Source organism: Pyxicephalus adspersus, chromosome 1 (assembly GCF_032062135.1).
Source record: "Pyxicephalus adspersus chromosome 1, UCB_Pads_2.0, whole genome shotgun sequence".
NCBI classification, from domain to species: Eukaryota; Metazoa; Chordata; class Amphibia; order Anura; family Pyxicephalidae; genus Pyxicephalus; species Pyxicephalus adspersus.
The window spans coordinates 6,977,509-6,980,038 of NC_092858.1; the positions used below are offsets into that span (position 1 = coordinate 6,977,509).

The 2,530-nt window shown below is 39.9% G+C and overlaps 1 protein-coding gene across 1 annotated transcript; it reads right to left on the bottom strand.

Annotated features, from left to right (window-relative positions):
* Window positions 1-422: 422 nt before the first annotated feature.
* On the bottom strand, window positions 423-2,290 carry FAM181B (family with sequence similarity 181 member B). The gene has a single exon (XM_072428175.1). The coding sequence runs from the start codon at window positions 2,003-2,005 to the stop codon at window positions 1,007-1,009; it is 999 nt and encodes a 332-aa protein (XP_072284276.1). The 5' UTR covers window positions 2,006-2,290; the 3' UTR covers window positions 423-1,006.
* Between the last annotated feature and the right edge of the window lie 240 nt (window positions 2,291-2,530).

Genomic DNA, 2,530 nt, shown 5'->3' on the forward strand with positions numbered 1-2,530 from the left:
ATTAAAGCAATTCTTTTCAGTAGAACAAATAAAAAGGGGTTATAAAAAATGGAATCCAAAATATGGGAATTGGTGGGATTTTATAAAACCAGTTGAATTGCCAACCTGAAAACAAAGAGGGGAATCAGCGGCAAACTAACCAATCCTAACCACCATCAATTTGGTAAATAAAAAATTATTTCATTGTGAATTCTTACTATTTGTTTAAGTAAACTTTGAATGACCATTTACCGTTAATCAAATGCAACAAATACACAATTGTTTCCATAAAGATAATATATTGTTTTTTGTGGGTCAAGAGTTCACAGCAGACAAAACATTGGACTCAAAGCACTTCCAGAGACCCCAAGGCGGCCCTTAAAGATTGTCATATGTACGGTTCCACAAAACACAACCTGATTTAAAAAAGACAACAAGCAAAGTGCAGTAAGCTTTAGCAACCAATCAAAACACAACTTTAATTGATGCAAATTAAAATTTGATTGGCTATTCCTGTGCACTCTACACATCATCATTCATCTCGGAGCTACCTCAATACTAAATGATCATACAACTAACCCCAGATAAGTGAGAAATGCAAATTGTCTTCATGACCAACCTCATTTAATCTACAGAAGCACTAGCAGCTCTAAACTTTATTGCATATGAATTTGCATTGATTATCAGATCTGGTTACAACATGTGATTTCATGGCAGCAACAAAAACATAAAAAGAACTAAAAACACAACTTACAAATAAAACCAACGACAAGTACAAACTAATATATACCAGTCACTATGTCCCTTTACATATATACACTCCTGAAAATCGAAATATGGCTTTCTGGAGTTGGAAACCATTTGTATTCAGGAATATAAAACATATAATAGCTTATGGTATAAAAAATTGGAATGATAAAAAAGTTTATTTGTTGATGTCTGTCAGGTTGTCACTAGTTTGCATTGACTATTTTATTGCACACTTCTCTGCTTAAGCTCCATGGAGAAGTCTTTTTCTGTTGCCCTTCTACAGAACAGGATAACCAATTCTGTTGTATCCTGAGCTACAGTCATAAAACATTTGGGGCAGGGGGCATTCAGAGTAGCAGGGAGTAAATGAAGTTAGTGTAGAGCAGTTGTCTTCTACCACAGCAGGAAGGCTGGAGTCACCATTACTGGTGAAGAGCGTCCCTGGCATTGGTAGGCATTTCAAATTTTCATTGGGGTTCACATTACAAGTTCCCACGGGACTCTTTTTAATGAGATTACATGGATTCCAAGGGTCAGAATAAAGAATCCCATTTAGCAAATGATGTGGCTCATACATAGAATGTTCCGTTGTCATGTCTTGGTGTATCCTTAAAGATGCTCCCTGAATGATCTCTTGCTCTGAGATCAAGTTGTTGTAATCCGCGTCCAACAGGTCGAAATACTCCATGGTCTCTTGACTGCTCCTCTCCAACTCTTTTAAAGTTGCTACAGAGTTGGACAGGAGACCCGAAGAACAATTTGCAGGTTCGGTGAAGAACGACGGAGGAAGGTTACGATTCCTCAAAGGAACTTTCTTGCATCTTTCTCCACGAACTTCCTTTGCGTTGTCGAAAAGGGCCGCTAGACTTTTGCTTTGCAGGTTGGTTTGGGTGGTGTCTCTTTTCGGAGGCGGTTTGCAATGGTAACTTTGTGGGCTGGTGCTACTTGGTAATGTCATCTGGGCTTTAGGAGACCCTTGGCTTGGGTTGCCATTACCAATTATCCCCGTGCATCGTTTAATCTGTTTTTGGAGATACTTCCGATGGTTGACCTTCCGTTTGGACTTTACGGGTTTGTCCAAGGCCAGTTTGATGTTGCTGGAAGCTGAGTTGATAAAACTAAGCAAGTCCTTGCTTGACTCTTTATGGTCAGCAACGGCTTCAACGGCACCAAGAAACTCAACCCCTTCGTGGTAACCTTTTTCGAAACCCACATGGGATCCCGGAAAATACAAGGGCATAAAGTGGTGGTTCATTATTGCAGCTTGGATGGCCATTGCTGTTGACTATTCCTTTGTCTACCGAGAATCAGAAAGAACTTTCGTCCACAGGTTGTCTTTGCAGGTTGCACAAAAGCATAACTCCTGAGGGTTCAATGCACTAAATCCCAAACAATCCCTTTAAATTGTTCTTCTGTGAAAAGGAGACACGTCCAATCCTACATAATGCATATCGGTTGTGCTCAGCTGCGCCATACAAACATAGGAAGGTTGAAGTGAAGTTGGTCCTGCAGAGAGGCTCAGTGAATCTTTCTTCCTGCAGGTCTTGTGAATTTAGCTTGTTCTCACCAGAAACACAGAAGCTGAAAAGAGTGGGAGGGGGAGATAAGTAGGAGGGCTACATCTAATGGTATCAGCTTTCACTAAATCCATGGGGAGGGAATGATACATCATGCAAGACCTGAAATAAAGAAAGCTCTGTGCTCCTTTCCTTCACTCAGGAGACAAAATACAAGCCCCTGGTTCTATTCAGGCCTGGAAAAAAACAAATAGTTATTTTTTTTTACTTTTTTTTGTAGTGTA

What these genes read in the sequence shown, in the direction of transcription:
- FAM181B (XM_072428175.1), bottom strand. Translation starts at nt 2,005, where the DNA reads ATGGCCATCCAAGCTGCAATAATGAACCACCACTTTATGCCCTTGTAT.